The sequence below is a fragment of the Anopheles coustani genome, chromosome 3, assembly GCF_943734705.1.
Source record: "Anopheles coustani chromosome 3, idAnoCousDA_361_x.2, whole genome shotgun sequence".
Lineage (NCBI taxonomy): Eukaryota > Metazoa > Arthropoda > Insecta > Diptera > Culicidae > Anopheles > Anopheles coustani.
This window is the reverse complement of record NC_071288.1, coordinates 44,914,334-44,930,925: the sequence shown is the minus strand read 5'-3', so window position 1 is coordinate 44,930,925 and position 16,592 is coordinate 44,914,334. Positions and strand designations below refer to the sequence as shown.

Genomic DNA, 16,592 nt, shown 5'->3' with positions numbered 1-16,592 from the left:
CCGTATAGGGATCGAATCTTCAAGTCTTCCAAATCTCGATTGTGCCAACACTACCCAGGGGTATTACCCACGATTCTGCCATTTTCATTTTGCTATCCACTCGAGGTGGTCGCACAGTTCTTGGGTGAGCGCGGTTGGTGGTGTGCAGTAAGTGGAAATTTGCAGATTTCTGCGAATTAATTTTACCTCCGAAAAACATTACATAACGTGTAGAGTTAACGTTTGAAAGTGCGCATAATCGTGAGTTTGTGAAACGTGATAAAATACCAGATCGAAATGGACATCGCCGTGAAGCAAGAAGTAAATGGTTCTCCACTACCACAGCGTCAGCAGCCGCAACATGGCGGCGGTGGCGGAGTTGGACCCCAGGGCCCCATGCAAGGCCACCAAGGCCCCGTAGGTGATGGGCCCGGTGGTAATAAGAATAATATGAACCGGAACAACCGTAATAATAGTAAAAATCGTCAAAACATGGGCCCCAATCGTGGCAATCGTGGTGGGCCTGGCGGTGGCATGGGTAATAATGGCGGAGGTGGTCCCGGGGGTAATGGTGGGCCGGGCCTCAATCGTCAGGGCAATCATCCCGGAAACCAGCAGAATCAAGGCGGAGAAGATGGTGGTCCGCAACAAAACCAGCATCAGAATCGTGGCATGAACCGTGGAAACCGCGGACATGATGTGAGTATTATCTTCCCGTTTGAGCACGCTCGACTTTCAAGATGGCGTCTTTGTTCTGACACGCGTTTTCTTCGAGCAAAATGGCGGCTTTAAAGGATAGGTTAAAAATAAATTTAGTAGTTTCAAGAGTTTAATTTGCTCGGTTAGTGTATGCCAAAAGCAGGGTCATGATCAAAAATGGTGATTTTTTTTAAATTTTTTCATATGATTTTATAGATCAGGTATTGTTCGCGCATGTGCAGGTGCTCAATACATAACCTAGACATTCTCAATGCTGTTTCATTTTTTTTTGTCTCGAACTTTTTGACTATTTATCGCTTGGTTTTGTTAACGAGTTGTATGGCATGTTTCCGATCGTTTCAGCAGATGGATAATAGCTTTGGTGAACGGCGCCGTGGAGGAGGTGGCGAAGCTTTTTTCATCAACGACAAACTTCGCATGCTTGCTGGTCCGCTGCTGGATATTCCACCGATCGAGGTGCAGGAGGCTAAATTCTCCGGCCGCAACCGACTGTACGTGGGAAACCTTACGAACGATGTGACTGAAGAGGAATTGGTGGAAATGTTCAAGCCGTTCGGTGAAATTCATGAGGTGTTCATGAACAAGGAGAAAAATTACGCCTTTGTGCGCGTAGACTTTTTCTCGAACGCTGAAAATGCCAAACGAGAGCTTGATGGTACCATGCGCAAGAATCGGGTGCTGCGGGTGCGTTTCGCTCCCAACGCTACTGCCATCCGGGTGAAGAACCTAACGCCGTACGTCACGAATGAGTTGCTGTACAAAGCGTTCGAAGTGTTCGGCCCGCTGGAGCGTGCTGTGGTGCAGGTGGATGAGCGCGGAAAACCGACCGGCGAGGGAATCGTAGAGTTCAAGAATAAACCGGGAGCCATGGCGGCGATTCGGTATTGCACGGACAAGTGCTACTTCCTCACATCGTCGCTGCGTCCGGTCATCGTCGAGCCGTACACATACCAGGACGACAACGATGGTCTGCCAGAGAAGTCGCTGAACAAGAAGCAGAACGAATTTGTTAAGGCACGCCAGCAGGGTCCCCGGTTTGCCGAACATGGCTCGTTCGAGTTTGAGTACGGTCAGCGCTGGAAGCAAATGCATGAGCTGTTCAAGCAGAAGGCCGAGGCTCTGAAGCGCGAGATGATCATGGAAGAGGAGAAGCTGGAAGCTCAGATGGAATACGCCAAGTATGAGCAGGAAACCGAACTGCTTCGTGAACGTACGTATTTTGATTGATTGTTCGAGGAGCAGGATGTCTGATGGTTAATTTTTCGTGTGTTCATTGTTTTCCATTCTCTAGAGCTGCGCCAGCGTGAAATGGATCGTGATCGAAAGAAGGCGGAGTGGGAGATGCAAGAGCGACAGGTGGCGGAGGCGCGCCAACGCAATGATCTACAATTGAAGACAGACATCGAGGAAATGAATAGCCGTATCAAGCGCACCGACGAGGAGCTGCACCGCAGACAGAAGGAAAATACCATGTTCATGCAGGTAAAGTATCTTTTTGTATTGTATGAATGATTTTTAGTGTTCATAATTCTGTTAAGCGATAATTTACAAATGCGATTAATTTATCAATTCTTTCACCCTCTTCTCAGCAGAACCAACAGATGACTATTATGGAACAACAACAAATGAACGATATGGGTGGAATGGGTGGCGGTAGCGGTGGGGGCGGCGGTGGTGGAAATGGTAATGATAATCGGCGTAACTTCGACATGATGAATCAAAGTGGCGGTAACGGCAACTTCGGCAATATGGTAAGTACAATCCTGTGTTTGATGGTATATATTTATTTGAAACTTTTAGCAAACTAAAAAGAAGAAACTGAACCATAATATTACGCTCTCTTACATTGCACGTGGCTTTCGCCAACGAGACGTGTAAGCCGTGCCGTTCACAAGATCTACTTAATAATAATCCGTATGTTTCATCAATCGCATTCCGATCGATCGGTGTTGAAAAGATCAACGCTCTAGCATTTTCACGCGAATTTGACGATCTTTTAATTTTTGTTTTGATTGAGCAAAAAACATCTTTGTGCTTGAATATGACTGCAAGTATGTGCGGCTCCGCTCTGGAAGTGGATTATATTTTCTTATGTTTGCAACGATTATGGACTGGCGTGGTGGCGAAGTTATATATAAATTGATCCGTGTCAACGAGACAAGATCAACACGTTCATATCAATTAAAAAAACTCCTCTGACTGGGTTATAAGGGTAAGGAAAGTGGTGGTGTTGTGGTAGGGTTGTGTTTGCAACTTTCTGGAACTGCAAGATTCGCTACAAAAACTATGGATTTATTGCCAAATACCATGATGTTCAAATAAAAAATTAATGCTGTAAACGTTTATAACAAACATTAATATCAGAAAATGATATTGTTGAGTTAGTAGTGGAGCATTCAACTTCAATGATATTCTGTGAAGGTACTGAATTATAATATGTCATTTTCAATAATTCTTTAATAAAATTAAGGAATAGTCTGGGCATATCTCATTACAAATGACGGTATCAATATTCTATTAATATCAGAAAAATGAATAGCTCAGAGTGGGAAACATTTTGTTCCCTACAGTTTCTAAACATCTTGTAGGTGTGTGACTGTTCATCTCCACATAGCGAACTCTCCTCCGTCGAACTCAGTTCCCGCAACAGCTGGGAAACTCGTAGGAAACTGGCAGGAAACTCTTGACAGCACTAGCAAAGCCCTTCGTTCTGACGTTTAATAACTGACGGATTAAGAAGAAGCGAAGAAGACAGAAACAAATGTGTGTCCACTTAGCGAACTCGGGAAACTCGAAAATCCATACAAATTTGACAGGAGTTTCACCAGAGTTTCCTATGAGTTCGCTATGTGGAGATGAACAGTGATGGCCGATCGCACCAGATGCTGTGATGTACAACAAATTTCTCGTCCGTGGCATTACATACATATACGCGCATTCAATTTCTTTGTATTTATACATCAGAGTGTGTCGTAAGGGGGGTTCGCGACAGCCGAGCGTTAACGCCGGTTAGAAAATCGGCCCATGAGTGCCGAGGCTCACCACCATGACGGCGTGGGTTCGAATCCCAACCGAGACCGGATCCTCCCCCCCCCCCCTGTACGAGAGGATTGACTTGATTATCCACGTACACACAGGGTAAAACGTATCGTAAGCCTTTAACAGGTAGGCATGACCAACAAGCCAAGAAGAAGTATGTCATAAGATGTTTACATACGTTGAAAGAGAATGAATATAATACAAAAGCAGGCGATGAACTCCGTGATCTTAGAAACAGCTTCCTGTGCCGGACGAAAGCTTCTCAACGTCAATCCGTGCGACCGTCAAGGTGTTCTAATGTTAGTCTCGAAACATTCAGACTCTAAAATACTTCTCCTACAATTCGATTCAGTGCGTTGGTTTTGCCTTTTCAAATTTAATTAATTTATTATTATAAAACCGTTGCCGGGTCTCCCTCTGCTGTGTGAGAGGACCGACTATCCACGTACACCAAGGAACCAATCTAGTCAGCCGTTGTTATGGGGCTGGTATGACCGAAGACGGTCGTTACGCCAAAGAAGATAATATGATCTCGCAAACAAAATGTAGCATAAATAAAAGGTGTACATTTATCTGAGAGTCAATTTACTTGCTCTACAGATACAAATGTTACATTTTGGTTGAATTGAAGAATGTAGCATCTAAAAAATTACATCCAGCGAGCGTGTCATGATTTAATTACCTGTGGAGAACAGGTCATTTTACGGAAAATAAAAATAGAGAAGCCTTACCACTGGGTCTTTGGTGCAATGCTTCCTGGATAAGTGACAAGGTGTTGGTTTGTACTTAAAAACTACTGTTTTAACATTTCTTCCATTTAATCTTACAAAATGTTAATGTAACTTGACCAGGATCTACCACTCATATCATAATGATGGTTGTCGGTGGAATTATTAAATACGAGCATTATTACTTCTAGTCAAGTTAGCACACGATGCTGACATACGTATCGGAAAATTAAAGCGGATGGGGTGCGTTTATCTATGGGTACAAACATGTTCAAGACATCGACCTAGACTTTTAAGCTTTATTTGATTGAATGTTTGGCTACGAATGAATTTTAATTATTACTCACGTATACAGCCTCCGTCCGCGGGGGGTCCGCGATAGTACAACACGTGGGACGTTCAACAGGGGGAAACAAATCTCGTAAGCCCTTAACGGGCCGGCATGACCAAGAGGTCGTTACGCCAAGAAGAAGAAGAAGTATACAGCCTGGAATCGAATAAAAAACATTCGAAAAATGTATCGTTTACTCCAATATAATTTCGAATGGTGCCATATTCTTTCTTATAAAACCCTATGCAGCTAACTCAAACGGTCGTTCCCGGAAACGTACGGCTTCAACAAACAGCGCCGCCATTGCAAGGTTGCCAAACAACCGCAAGTTTGCTACCGGTTGGCAGCCGCCACAATTAGCTTCGATGATTCCCCTCAGCGATTGGATCTTACCACTATATGCTTGTAAGCCGCAATTGAGCAGGTGTATGAATCACCGAAGCGTTTGGATGGTTCAATTAACCGGTTGGAACTAGCAATTGTATGACTGAAAATACTGTAAGGTTCACTGCCGTGGGTATGTATTGGTTCTCGCAGGGATTAACGCATTGACGAACCGAGACACGAGCAAAGACACATTCTATGTCGACAGAAAAGAAGAAATTTGATATTTGCCGCAAATTCTAAATGATGCTGTTCTGTTACATACCATTTCTTCTTTTACAATGTTTATCTACGAGCAACAATGGCCCGTTGTTATGGTAATGAAGGGTTCATCTAAAAAGCAAGGACATCCTTTCTGTAAAGCTCAAAAAAGGACCAACGTAAGTTACTTCAAACAGTGACATTATCGTGGTATCTAAACTGATTTTCACATAACATACGATGTTCTCAGTGTGTTGTGTTTCAAACAAAGTTGTACATTATATTTAGTCTAGTCAATGCCTTTTTGAATAATTTTTTTAGTAGTTTGTACACGACATGCAACCAGTAATGAATTCCTAACGATATACGTTCTCATGTCGTGGTGAATTGTGAACACATATTTAGGAACAAAAAATTGCTTACATTAAACAAAATGCACGCAGATTGAAAGTGTCCGCTGATTGGTAAAAACTTGAATGAAATTTATTGGTTTATATTTTTCAATTTTCTTTAAGTATTCAAACGGGGTGAAGCGCGCGCTCACGAGCCCTGGCTCGTGGCCTATACATCCTCGTTACACCGACTCTACCTTCCACTTCCGGAAGAATGACCCTTTCCAACGGCTGCTCCGGAATAGAGGAAAAACTAGCCTAGCTAAGGTGTTATGCATGAATAATGTATAACGTATGTATATAATGCAAGTAATGTATGGCTTAAGGCCGTTAGAAGGGAAAGAAGGGAAATATAACGTGAAAAATTAAAACCAAACATTCTTCTATGCGCATTCTTCCATCACATGTTGCTGGCAAAATTGATTCACGGTTGAAGCTACTGCCACCACGAACATGATTGATTGAATCATCGCCACTGCCGCCATATTCGTTGCAAACATAATGTATTACTTTCGTTTTATCTTCTGCACTCGTGTTCTTCCATCGCCAGGGATGGATAACTGTTTTCTGAGATACAAATATTGGCCCAATTGTAGGGAATGTGTTTTACGCGAATCATGCGACTGGTTATTTTTAATTAGTCAGATGGCATTACCACCGTATTATATTAATTTTTTTTAGCACCGTTTACCCTGCATTTTAAGTGATACAAATCATCATTCTTATTAGCGGTTCGAATCGGATTGAACAAGTATCTTGATGATTTGTAACTCTTGTGATTTGATTGAAATAAACAAAATCAAACAAAAATGTGAATCCTTACCAGGGATTCGATCCCCAATAGATTGAATTCAAGTTAGTACGAGAAGGTATCAATTGCCTCCGAGATTTGAATCCCAATGAGAGGTGGGACAAATCACTAAAACTTTCCTTTTGCTTATTGAAATGTTTGAATTCAGTAGTAAGATTTTGTTCAATCACACGCATTCCTTCTCAGTATCCTAACAAATAAAATCTATGAAATTCTGAATGAATTATTAAGCGAACATGTTACATGTGTAGTTTGTTAACATGTCTGTTATTCCGTTTTAAACTACTTTCAAACTGATCGATTCTACTTCGAATTTCATTTGTTCGTTTATGCTTACGTAAAGAGTTTATTATTCAGCTCATTTACTGTGACTACGCAAGTTATATTGTGATGGTCGTTTAAGTTCGAATCAGCTATTACCATTGACATGGTTTTTATGCTTTTACATATTTTATATAATTGCAAATAAAGTTTTGTATTGTAAGGAATTACGATAATAACTCTTAGAGTCGACTCAGTAGCATCGACCATAAACGTCTGTGCTTCAAATCCTGATCTAAATTAACATTTAATGTAAAATTATTAAGAATATTCTTCGATAACGAAGGCTTTCCACGTCCGTTTGAATAAATTCAACTCTTCCACCATACAATAAATTTGTTGCCATATTTCATAAGCGTATCAATCATGGACTTTGTTTGACAATAATTTCTATGACGCAATTTCTTAAGAAATACTACATTCAATAATTTTCCCCATGTGCGTGCGTGATGGGGATGCCTTTTAAAAACACCTATTAATTTTTGTATGCGTTTTTCTCACATGTCATCTATTTTCTATACATAATTATGCGAAAAAAAAAATTTCCCTTATCTGTATGCTTCTTGTATGATTTTTCCAGAAACTGGATATAAGAACCTACGTTAATGATCCAAACATTAACTTATTCTTGTATTCTCTACATATCTTATGATGAACTTTTTCGTGATAACGCATTTCCGTAAAACACATTTTTAGATTGGCCAATATTTGTATCTCTCTCTCTCTCTCTCTCTCTCCTTGCTATGTGTCAATGATCTCCGAGTCCGTCTGTTCCAAGTTCCACTGCTATGAATTGAGCAGCACGAAGACGAAGCTCTAATTCACAATTTAAAATTGTTAATGTTTCCTTTCCTTAGTTTTCCCATCCCATATGATCCACAAAATCCGCCTTCCATCCTGCTGTATTTTGTGAAATTTTGAAATCTTTCGTTTTTTTTCGAGATTTTTTTTACTACATGCTCCACTCTCCACTCTAATCCTCCCCCTCTCTCCAATGAAACCTTCTGTAAATGCTAAAAATTAAATGAAAAAATAACCATGCTCCTAATTTTGTTCAACACAATAAATTATTATGATCCTGCTATATAGGAACCAACGGTCAGAGATTACGATCACGGTCAGAACCGACCGTCTCGTTTCGACGATGGACCGCCACAGCAGCAGCAGCAACAGCAACAAATGCACCAGCAGCAGCAACAGCGCGGCAACAATTTCGGAGGCAATCGTAACAATTGGATGAACAATACGCCCGAACGTCGTAATAACAACGATGATTTCCAGAACAAGCGAAGACGCTTCTAAGGCGCAAGTGAAGCGCGCTTATTGCAATCTTCTACCCGACATATGCCGTGCTGCGGTTACTGTAACACTCCTTATTCTGCAGCTTCATCGGACCCCAATTTCGCCATGGTTTTTTTTTTCAAATCCATTGTCAAATTCTATCCTGACTTGACTAGCTGCTGTTGGATGTGGCATTGAATAGTTTACTCCATCCTATACGCAGCAAGTGTATTGTTGAATAACTTCTTGACCTTCAGCGGAAAGAGGTAACAAAGTCAGCTGTTACTATGCTCTACTTTGCCCGATTTGAATTAACCGAGAAGCACACGTGCCACTGGCCCCTGTACGGTAGCCTAGCTTACCTACTGCTTTAGGTCGATCATGACTTTCGATGTTCAGGATAGATGCAAGCACATTCTTTGTAAAAACGTTGCTAAACATGTGGGACATCTCACTCAATGTCCAACGCACCACCATCAAACCATAACAGCTTCGAAAATTGATTTTTCCCTTTAACAACGCTTTGTCTCAAATTTATGTAAGTTTTTCACCCACCACTTACTTTATTGTTCGTGACAACGTTGAACATTAACGAAGAAATGAAATGAAATGAGGATATGCTTTATTCTTTTGCCTACATGACTTCAATGAACTGTTGTTGTACGTTCTGCATCGGTGATGCAAGAAAAACCTCTTGTGCAAACTCTAGAATTACGTTTATATCTACACATTTACTCCTACCTACCGTGGTGTTACACAAATTTAGTGCAAGTAGGATTAAGCTGAAGGAACCTGTTCTTCAGGACTATTTTGAAAATTAATAACATTAAGCATCTCATCATACCACACACAAAGAAACAAATTATTTGGTAGGGAATTAACCATGCAGTAAGAAGCATGCTTATCAGACGAAATATGTAACACATAAATACTTCAAATTAGGAAGTATTGAATAGATTTTATCGCGTATCAACAACACGCCCTATTACACACCCACACACAAACAACATTTCGCGCGCGGTGGGTTATAAGAATCCCATCCGTGCCGTTGCAGTTTAACAAATTTACATTCTCCCCCCTATGTTCTTTTCAAATTGTGTGTCCCTGTTTTTCGGTCGTAAAACTATTGATTATTATATTACATCTCATCAGAGCTCTCAGAAATGGCGTGCTGGATTTGCTCAGTTAAGCTCAATTTCTCAATTCAGTGACACTAAATGTAATGTACTTTCTATGTTTCCTCTTTTCAAAATATAATCAATGAACCATTACTAACTTCTCTTAGTGTATACGCTCACTTTGTTTCATTAAAACACTACCACGGCTTGTTTCTTTACGAACCCTTCCCGGCGAATTCCGGCCTATTTTCAGATGTACTATTTAAGGAGCACACACGATAATGGAACATCGGGCACACAGTGAGCTTTATTTCGATTCTGGATGCTTTCTTATCTTCAACATACATTTTTTGTAATACGCAAATCCACTCGAATCATCCAAAACGTGCACTTCACAATTGGATTTCTGTTATTGGAATTATCGTATTTTTCGCCTGTCTTTTTTCCACGATTTTCCAGAGAAAACTAGGAGTGGAATAACACAAAGGAAAATTAGTTTAACTTGTATCTTTTCGTAATTAGGTACGTAATATTTTTTAGTTCCATTACAAAATATGAAAACAAACGGAACTCATTGGAACTGGAAAAGATTTTGCAAACTATGAAATCAGTTTTTTGCTTGATGAATGCGATGAAGGAGAGCTGTTGACAAATGTACTAAAATTCAAAAAATTAAAAAGAATTGTGTAAAAATTTGGTTTTTAGTTATCAGAGTTAGACATATTGGGGATGTGTTATACATGCGAAAATACAGTGGTATATGTCTGCCCAATAGCTGAGCCACTGGATAGAAAATGTTTGCACTATAAAATGTCACTGGAGTTTCGTAAGCTCGAGCAATTTATTTAAGTTGCAAATTAATTTATTCCTTGTACCGTCAGCACTTTTGATTAGATATTTGGCAACCGTTACCCCGTGTCAGATCATTTCGATCTCTCAGACATTGGTTGTTCATGGCCGTTTTGATATTGATCTGAAACAACAAGCCGTGCGTCCTAATGTTCTTACCAACGCTTTGGGTTCAAACAACAGCGCAAGGCAGTACCAGTACGTAACGTGCCACAATCAGAACTTTCACGAGTTGTATCAGTTGTTACTTTTATTGAACTGTCATATATTAAAATGATACTTACTATCTTGTATTTAACACCACACCAGTTGCGCACGCGAAGCGATGAATGGAGAAATTTTATGTATTAACGATGATTATTTGATGTATTTTAAATTCCGTGTGATGATGATAAATAGTGTATGAATATCGAACAGCAAATAATATAAAGATACTCTTTTTTGAGATGGAAAACCTGGTGATCGCGTCAGTCTTTCATGTACGTAGTAGCATTTGTTGATTCTCACGCAGAGATGTGGCGTTAGTCTATCTTCCCCTTCGAAAATCATTTTTGTGAAACATCATCCGCTTTTGGCTTGTTCTATCTGTTACCGTTTACTAATTGTTAAAGTTTGCTGATTTGATTTATATATTTAACAGCAGAAGGGTGACGTTTAGGATAGAATTGTTTAATTTTAGTTCTTACTTGCTTAGTAGTTTCACTGATCGTGTGTTCATTTTTATTTCATCGTTTGAAATGTTTTTCAAGTATTACAGTTTCCGTAATACTACTATTCGTTCTAACCGCACGCACCAGTTACACGCTCCGCGATCAGTCAAGATTTATTAGTGAAAATCACTCCGTTCACTTGCTGCTTGTCGGCACAAAGTTGCCTTGGTACTCTGTGCTTACCCTAGTAAACCCGTTTGGTGCTGATTTACCCTTGGTGTTGACATTTTTGGCCTTTTGTTCGTTTGGCGTCGTTATGGCCGAGTTGTGTCGTGCTTGCTCCTTGCCTGCTTCAGGCACTAACACATACAGATGTGCCGGCTCCTGCAAAGCTGTTTACCATCACAAGGCGGGATGCCTGGGCATGCCAGGACCGGTGATTAAGGAGCTCAAGCGGCCTGCTACGGGCTTGTCCTGGAGATGCCCGGATTGCCTCGTTTGTCCTCACAGCGAATTGGCGGATCTCCGGGACCTATTCGCCTCGTCAATTGTTGATGTCCGGAACGACATCATGGCGCTCGAACGGCGTCTTGCCTCCCTGGCCGCCAGCACCAACACTGCCTCATCATCGGTCGTCACACCTACGCTACTGAGCGGCACCCATCTGACTGCTATCAGTGCCCCCATTCGTACGTCCGTAGATACACACACCTTTCGCGGCACCGACGATCTCCCTGATCACATCACCAACCGGCCTGACGACACGCACACGAATGATGTTATCTTGGACCGGCCCACTGTCCATGAGGAACGCGTTGTCCCAACTGATTCCACGAATACGTCAGCTTCACTTCCCACGCACACCGTCAACGAAATCAACACTAAGGACCCCAATTATGACACCACGCTGAATGTAACCCCAGCAATCGAGCACACGGATCTTTCGTCACCACCTGCCCAGCTTGCCCCGCGGCTCCTTCATGGTACGATGCCCAGCTCATTTCAAACCGTGCCTAAAAAACCCCCGCGGTTTTGGCTATTCATAACCAGGATCGCCCCGTCGGTTTCCGACGCTGAGGTTGATCGCATGGTCAAGCAACGCATTGGCACCGAAGACATCGTGACTATTAAACAATTGCCGAGGGATCGCGATCCGTGCACTACGTCCTTTAACTCCTTCAAGGTCGGCGTGCCGCTCTCTTATCGCTCGAAGGCGCTGGCTCCGTCCACGTGGCCCCTTGGCTTGGGATTTAGGGAATTTGTGTTCCACCGTGCTCCGCGTGAGAGATTTCGAGTCGCTGCGAACCTGCATGACTCAGCACAGTCCTGACTCACGGGCCCTTCCGTCACCGCCACACACCCCGTCGAGCCATTTAATCCCCGTTCCGTCGGCTGGGTATGTTGGGACTCCTCAGCCCGCTGCATCGACCGCCGTTACTCACCTGATCGATCGCCACACGTCTGTTCGCGATTCGCCGCAACCACACACTGATCCTGCCGTCACCTGCCCGGTCAGCACAGATGCCCTGCACTTGACGTACCAAAACGTCCGAGGCTTAAAAACAAAGGTCCATGACTTTTATCTCACCTCCACTTCTCCGGCATTCGACGTCTGCGTACTAACCGAGACCTGGCTCGATGATTCGGTCCCATCATCGCTTTTGTTCGATGACACTTTTGTGGTCTACCGTGTGGACCGCAACTCAAGTAACAGCCTTCGATCTCGTGGTGGTGGTGTCCTCATCGCCTGTTCGTCCAATTACGTATCCTCATTGGTGCTGCATTCGTTCAACTCACTCGAACTCCTGTGGGTGCGTTTAAAGCTTGGGCGATCCTCGCTTTACGTTGGGGTTGTTTATATCCCCCCCACCATCAGTTCCTCAGAAGCCGTCTGGGATGATTTGAATAGCTGCATCGAGGATATCCAAGCAATGATGGTAGATCGCGATATGCTGCTGCTGTTCGGCGATTTTAACTGCCCATCACTAGGCTGGCGCATTGCCCCATCCTCACCGACCTCCTACGCACCGCACCGCATCACTTCCGGCAACTTCCGGCTTGCCGACGACATGGCTCACAACGATCTACTGCAGTTATCGGGCGTCTCAAACCTTCAAGGCCGGCAGTTGGACTTGATCTTTGCTAACGCAAACGCAGCCGCTGTCTGTTCACCCGTTACCACCGCACCGCTCCCGCTTGTCCCTGAGGACCGCTACCACCCGGCCCTCGATGTTTCATTGCTGATTCCGCCCGCTACCTTAGCGAGGCGTGCGCCCACCCGTCGTCGTGAGCCTCGACCGCTCTGCTTCCAAAAGCTCGACAATGCGAAGCTTAACCGTTTACTCCTCAACACCGACTGGTCTTTCCTGGATGATACTGCAACGTTCGATGATGCTGTCTCCACCTTTAACTCCGTATTAACATCGCTGTTTCCTCTATGTTGCCCGCCTCTGAAATCCCCTCCTAGTCCTTTGTGGTCAGATAGACATCTTCGTGTGTTGAAGGCCGACATGAAGCGCGCTCAACGCGTTTATCACGCTTATCATACCCCTTTCCGTCGTGAAGTGTTTAAGTACGCCGCCTCTGCTTACCGGTCATACAACCGCATCCGTTACGGGTTGCACCTTTGTCGGTTGCAGGCTCGCTTCACGGCTAACCCCCGGTCGTTCTGGCGCCACGTAAACTCCCGTCGTGGTAACTCCCAAATCCCCCCTTCCTTATCCTCTGGCTCATCTACTGCCTCCACCCCTTCCAGCATTTGTGAGCTGTTCGCAACACACTTCTCGCAGGTGTTTGTCGATCCCGCTTGCTCTACGGCGTCCCTCTCATTGGGACTTGCTCGGATACCTTACTCCGACATGTCCCTAAATCACATTACAATTTCTGAGGAGTCCGTGCTGACTGCCCTAACTAAGTTGAAGACATCTTTTGCTCCTGGTCCTGATGGCATCCCTTCGTATGTGTTAAAGAGCTGCAAGACTGCTTTCGCCCCGATTTTGGTTCGCCTTTTCTCGCGATCTTTGCGAGAGGGGGTGTTTCCGGTGATGTGGAAGGCAGCTTGGTTAGTTCCGACCCATAAGAAAGGATGTCGATCAACTCCTTCCAACTATCGAGGAATCTCCCTCCTATCTTCCGTCTCCAAAGTCCTCGAGTCTGTTGTTCATTCCTTCCTGCTCCCTTGCATCCATTCCTTTTTATCCTCCCACCAGCATGGTTTTATGCCCCGCCGTTCTACCACCGCAAATCTTATGTCGCTCATGGTTCGGTTGTTCCCGGCCATCACATCTGGACGCCAGGTAGATGTGGTCTATACAGATTTCAAGTCTGCATTTGACTGCCTACCGCATAACCTTCTGTTGGCAAAACTCGAGCGACACGGTGTGGGCGATCCATTGCTTTCGTGGTTCAAATCCTTCCTCACATGCCGCTCCTATAGGGTTAGAGTGGCGAATCACCTCTCTCTTCCCTTTGCGGGTCCTTCTGGGGTCCCTCAGGGGAGCGTCCTAAGTCCTCTCCTGTTTTCCATCTTCATCAATGACTGCGTGGGTGTCCTTCCTGGTGAGGGGCACTTACTATATGCCGATGATGTTAAGATTTTCCTCCCGATTTCCTCCCTCCCGGATTGCCATTCCCTCCAAAGATCCCTTGACGATTTCTCAGCTTGGTGCCTCGTGAACGGCCTGGTGCTCTGCCCGTCCAAGTGTAACGTTGTGTCGTTTGGCCGCATCCGGGATCCGATCTGCTTTGATTACGCTCTTTGTGGCACTCCACTTCCGAGGGTATCTGTGGTGAAGGATCTCGGGGTGTGGCTGGATGACCGACTCACTTTCTCTGACCACATTAACTCCGTTGTGGACAGAGCGAGCAGGGCACTTGGCCTAATAACGCGCATGTCGGTAGAAATACGGGACCCCTCTTGTCTGAGGGCGCTGTACTGCTGCTGGGTCCGCCCAATATTGGAATACTCCTGTGTTGTGTGGACCCCTGCGGGAGTTACAGCAATGAACAGGCTGGAAGGTGTGCAGCGTAAGTTTACACGCCTTGCTGTGCGACGTTTCTTAAACGACCCCACAGCTCCTATTCCCCCCTACCCTTCGCGCTGTCATTTGCTTGGTCTCCAAACCATTCAGCAACGACACGCGACCTCCCAATCCTTGTTTATTGCAAACCTCCTTCTCCATAACATTGATGCCCCTCTCCTCCTATCGTCCTTACCCTTCTACATCCCTTCGCGTCACCTTCGCGATAGACCTCCTTTTCTACTTCCCACTCGCCGGACTACGTATGGCCAGAACGACCCATTGCTTCGCTCGCTGTCGGCCTTCAATGCAGTGAGTGGCCTGTTTGATTTCAACATCTCCATCTCCCAATTCCGTTCCCGTATCCTCTCCCATGTCCCTCAATCCTCCTAAGTTAGTGTTTAAGCCATGTTTTTTGTAAAGCCCAAGCGGCAAACAAATGTCTAAATAAAATTGTAAATTGTAAAATTGTAAATTGTAAAATTACTTAACGATCTGTGATCCATGATTGTTTTTTAAAGTAGAATTAGTGTCCTCGTGAAAATGTTCTCGTGTTCTTCTGCCGCTCTTATCTAATTATTTGATTATGAGTATGTTAATTCTCCTATTCTTTCTTAATCTATCTGTTTCTCACTCAGTTATCGTCGATTTTCATAGTTATTTCAACTCTAAACTACATGCCCATAGTGTTTCGATGAATTGGCATATCCTCGAGTAATAAGTTCGAGCAGAAGAGTATTCCATGTAAGAAATATTGGACTTCGAAGGACTTTAATTTGAATTGATCATTGAATTTCGTTGGTTGGAATTCCTTTCTTTAAGTGTCTGCAGTGTGTTTTTATGGTTGTTCTGGTATTTGGTAACTATTTTTCTTCTCATAAATGCCTAAGAATCTTTCCACCCGCTGCAATTGCAGTTTCCGAACCATAAATGTTATCACTTGGGGCCTGCCGGCGCAAATAAGGTTGTCTAAGGCAGATGATAAAATCGAACGAATAGGTGATATCGCTGATAATTTTAAGCGAGAACGGGAAGTAAGTCCACTTGTGTTGTGTGTTGATTTCACCAATGTCTTCCTAAGTCGAATGTTATCAATCTAACTAGCTGGAAAGTAGTGATGGACATGATTGGGATATCATGTCCGACAAACTTTCACAATGTACACCACTGTGAACAACCAGCACCACAAATTGAAAGTCGGTCCATTACGGTATGCACAATACCACCTACTCCGCAAAAGGATCTGCGTTCTCTCGCTTCTCTTTGGACGAATAGTGTACCGTGCAATGCTGCTGTGTGAACAAACCATCATCGGGCGGCAATGCTGCATGAAAGTTAAAACCGGTGACGTGCGTTCTCTCTACATGCCAGGTGTGGGCATAACTATGTCTTCTTGCATCTTCTTGCCGCTGATCGGGAGCGAAGTACGTACAATTTCTATAGGTAATATACAATGTTTATGCACAATTTTCAGATATTTTCTCTTAATTACGTTTAAGATAGTAATAAGAATTATTCCGCGCCTTTAACTCATTCGTTCATGATCTTTAGTGGTCTCTTTGACTGTATGTTGGACTGGTGTTGGGTTTATTGGTGGTAATCGATGGGGGGGGAAACATTTTGACTGGCAACGAGTCCAACTTCTTCAATGACAGATCGCGAATGGATATATACATAGAATCTTCTATAACAATTATGTGCTTATTTTTTTGACAAAATATTCTCAATGAAAAGTCGGTATCTTTGCAAAGAAAGGTATGAGTTTTGCT

The 16,592-nt window shown here is 43.6% G+C and overlaps 1 protein-coding gene across 8 annotated transcripts in view; it reads left to right on the top strand.

Moving 5' to 3' along the window:
• The first annotated feature begins 99 nt into the window (after positions 1-99).
• The window catches only part of LOC131272159 (hrp65 protein-like), a 26,788-nt gene continuing 10,295 nt past the window's right edge, over positions 100-16,592 (top strand). For 6 of the 8 annotated variants that reach the window (XM_058273808.1, XM_058273803.1, XM_058273805.1 and 3 more), the window contains exons 1-4: positions 100-678; positions 1,045-1,909; positions 1,991-2,181; positions 2,289-2,450. In XM_058273808.1, the coding sequence (XP_058129791.1) occupies positions 277-678; positions 1,045-1,909; positions 1,991-2,181; positions 2,289-2,450 (1,620 nt within the window). In that variant the 5' untranslated portion in view covers positions 100-276. Of the gene's footprint in view, positions 679-1,044; positions 1,910-1,990; positions 2,182-2,288; positions 2,451-7,995; positions 9,477-16,592 lie in introns of those variants that run through there. The other 2 variants (XM_058273801.1, XM_058273800.1) reach the window with 2 other exon arrangements.